Source organism: Gavialis gangeticus, unplaced genomic scaffold, assembly GCF_001723915.1.
Source record: "Gavialis gangeticus isolate Ggan-Ray unplaced genomic scaffold, GavGan_comp1, whole genome shotgun sequence".
Classification (NCBI taxonomy): Eukaryota; Metazoa; Chordata; order Crocodylia; family Gavialidae; genus Gavialis; species Gavialis gangeticus.
Genome location: NW_017729015.1, coordinates 11,265,333 through 11,268,702, shown reverse-complemented (window position 1 = coordinate 11,268,702; position 3,370 = coordinate 11,265,333). Strand labels below are relative to the sequence as shown.

General features: G+C 47.1%; 1 protein-coding gene and 1 long non-coding RNA gene across 2 annotated transcripts in view; both read right to left on the bottom strand.

The window, feature by feature from the left end:
• LOC109294033 overlaps positions 1-429 on the bottom strand; it is a 5,495-nt gene extending 5,066 nt beyond the window's left edge. Inside the window, exon 1 of the long non-coding RNA XR_002096455.1 lies at positions 19-429. This is a non-coding gene — a long non-coding RNA (uncharacterized LOC109294033). The remainder of the gene's footprint in view (positions 1-18) is intronic.
• The window catches only part of KIAA0319L (KIAA0319 like), a 65,803-nt gene that overhangs the window by 28,727 nt on the left and 33,706 nt on the right, over positions 1-3,370 (bottom strand). The window contains exon 4 of the mRNA XM_019512217.1: positions 1,645-1,939. Coding sequence (XP_019367762.1) covers positions 1,645-1,939 — 295 coding nt within the window. The remainder of the gene's footprint in view (positions 1-1,644; positions 1,940-3,370) is intronic.

The following is a 3,370-nucleotide window of genomic DNA, read 5'->3' as shown; positions in this document are numbered from 1 at the left end:
ATGGTTTAGAACAGGAACCTAACGTCTGTTCTTTGGTTGGGAAAAATAAGGCTTAACAGGGTCTTAAAAGATGTGCACTAGGAGCTTTATTTTTATAATGGCAGGGGAGGCTGAATGTTTTATTCTAGTGGCCACTAAACACCTGGAAGAAAGGGTATGATTAAATAGTTAGCACAAAAACAATTCAGCCTCTTCCTGTCAGAACTCTGTCCATCCTCTGGCCAGAAGGAAAGTCCCAAGACTAAACAAAATCACTTCCTAATGTGGAAAAAAAATGAGGCAAGCAGACAACTCCCCCGTCCCTTTTTTTTAAAAGAACACTTCAAGTCTTGATATTGTGCAACAATGCAGGAGACACTGGCTCAGCCCTATGCAGGTCGTTAATAAGGCATTTCACTATGTATATTGTAGCACTACCAGGGAAGCATATCTAATGTTGGGGTGGAATTGGGGGGTTTTTTGGGTTTTTTTTTTTTAAATGAGAAATACGGGTAAACTGGTAGAACAGCTATTTGACTGGCTTTCTGCCAGCAGTATCATGTTTCCCTTTCACTGGGCCATTTTTAAAGGAAAAAGTACCCCGCTTACAAAGCATTTACAGAGTTTATCTTACTGGGATCCTATGACCCCAGCTGACTTCCTGCCCCTGGGGCAGGGGGCTGGACTTGATGATCTTCCGAGGTCCCTTCCAGCCCTAATGTCTATGAAATTTATGAAACTTTAGCTTTGGGCACTTCAGAGAATTGCAGTCAGTGGCTTTCGCTATACTGCGCCCAGTGTATCCACGGTCTCAGAGAAGGAGCTGGAAGCTCAGGCTCTGCTTGCAAGGGAACCATGCACGGGGCTTTTGTTATTTTGCACATTTTTCAAGTGATTGCTTTTAGAAATACCAGTGGGAACAGTTACACGCCAGTCTGCTGAAGAGCATGCATGGCACACAGCCACACATGCTGCTTCTCTGTTGCTGTACTGTACCTTGACATTTCAGGGGGGAGCGGGGGAGGGGGGGGAATAACTGCACCTGTTTTAGACAAGTGCTTTACGAAGTGAAGGAAGGTACTTCTGCTCGGGCTGACGGACAGCTGCTAAAAGGAGGGTTCTGTACCTCCATGTCTTGTGGTAGATTCACTCCTGTTATGACACTGAAGAGGTCACCCCTAACCCCTGAACTGTATGTGGAAGCATAAAAGAGCTCAGGGCCTGGACCCAGGCTTGCTTACAACACACCCAGGAGAAGAGCCAACCCGTGCTCCAAAACCATGCTCCATCTAGAACTGGTGATTTGATTTTGGCCTCCCAAAGGGGTGAAAGAGTTCAAGGGAGTGCAGATCTACAATGCCACGAGGGTTGAGGGCATAAACGACTCGAACTCTATGGGTTCAATATAGGTACCTGTCTCAAACTCTGGCTCCAAGCATCACAAACTGTATTTGGAGAACAGACTGAGTAGACACGTGCCTTTGCTGTTCTCAATACAAAATCCCCACAGTAGGCTGCAATGCCCCAGTGGTATATATGCTGCAAGAAGCCTTCCCCCAGCTCTGCTGAACCTGTGCCACAGTGTCATCTTTACAGACTTTCAATGTCTTGTCAATGTTACTGGGCATCGAGAAGAACAGAACATACTCCCCATCACATTCTCACCTGGTTTTGGAGCAGCAGTACTTGGTGATGTCGCGGGGCTGGGTTGGACTGTGGTAAAACTATAATTAGTGGAGACAACAGTTGGCACAGAGGTAACACCCTGCATCTTCACATCAGTTTTCCCTTGAGGAGGGCTGGATGTAGGGAGCATCTTCTCTAAAGAGTGGGGGTGGACGGAAGTGCCACTTGGCTGCTCGGGTTTCTCTGCCTTTCCAGTGGCCATCAAGCCCAGAGCAATGGGGCTGGAGAATGTAGCCAATACAGATGGCTCTAGTATGGATGTTCCTGCATGGACCTGAAAAGAAAGAAGCATCTCACTCTGACAGTCAAGTCAAGAAATGGATCATGTTTAAGACCAACTGATGTGGTCAAGATTGTAAATACACCAAGCAACAAATGCCATCAAGTATTCAGACTTCCCTCTCTAAATGCAGGATGCTTAAATAACCAGGCTTATTCTCCCAGTGACAGGAAGTTTTGCATCTTCTTTTCCTTCCTTTCTATCCTCCCTCTCCATGCTCCTGCTCCAAAGCAGTGATGCGGTTTCCAGCACAACTCCATGCAGATGACAGATCCTCTACACCTGTGATTCTCAACCAGGGTGTCACGACATCCTTTTAAGGGTGCTGCAGGGTGCTATGCAATGTTAACACTGCAAACACCCATATGGGATTCACAAGATAAACCCAGAGATTTCAATCAGGAGTTCATAGCATCAAAACATTCTGACCTGCTGTAAGATCTCTGCAACAGAGGACTTACTCTATTATTTTTCTGTTGTCAAAAATACCCCCAAAACCACACACAAGCACGCACGCACACACACAAACTGAAAGCCAGGAGCTGACATTTTCCAAGGGATGCCTTCATTCTAAAGATAAAAACATTTTTGTCTACATTATAGGGCTGCTGCCTACATCATACAGCAGCAGGACCCCTAGTAGAGATTCAGCACATAGGGCAGAAGCAGGTTCTCTGCCCCTTTTCACTATGTCCAGGGATGAATTAATGCATAGGCAAACTAGGCACGTTCCTAGGACCCTAAGTGAAGAAGGGACCCAAAGTTGTGCTTATTTTACATATTATAATTGAGTGGGAAAAAAAAAGTAGGGGCCCACAAATTTGTTTGCCTAGGGTCTGCTAATGGGTTAATCCAGCCCCAATTATGCCACCTCCTCAAAGGACAAAAATCAAAATTCTCTCAGTACAGCTCTATCCAGACTGGGGGAAAGGGGTCACAGAGCTACATCAGCTGGAGGGTGAGAACTTTTCACATCCTTAGCTGACAGCTACATTGCAAAGACATTACAGCACCAAGCAGGATTCAGTCCGCAGTTTAACTCCACCTGATGTGTCGCGTGAGCTGATGTTAGAGGTAGCACAGGAGATTCCAGGGTACAGTGGGCAAGAAAGCATGATGAAGGGCAACCAGGCTGATGCCTGGAGGAAGCAGAAAGCAGGGGCCAAGCCACAGGGTCCCCCACAGTGATTTCTTCTGGCCACATGTGCCCACTGCTGAAGCTGTGCTCCTGGCAGGGCTGACTGACCTTATTGCAGGCCGCCAAAATGAACAAGAACAATTTCCTTTCTTTCTGATGAAAATTCCTTCTCCAGAGCCCAGCCCCATTCCACAGAGCAGGCTGCAGGGCAACACCAGGCAACTCGATCTGAACTGGGTGCGGGGGGGGGGGGGGGGGGGAGGGGGCGACGGATTTTTTTTTGAAGA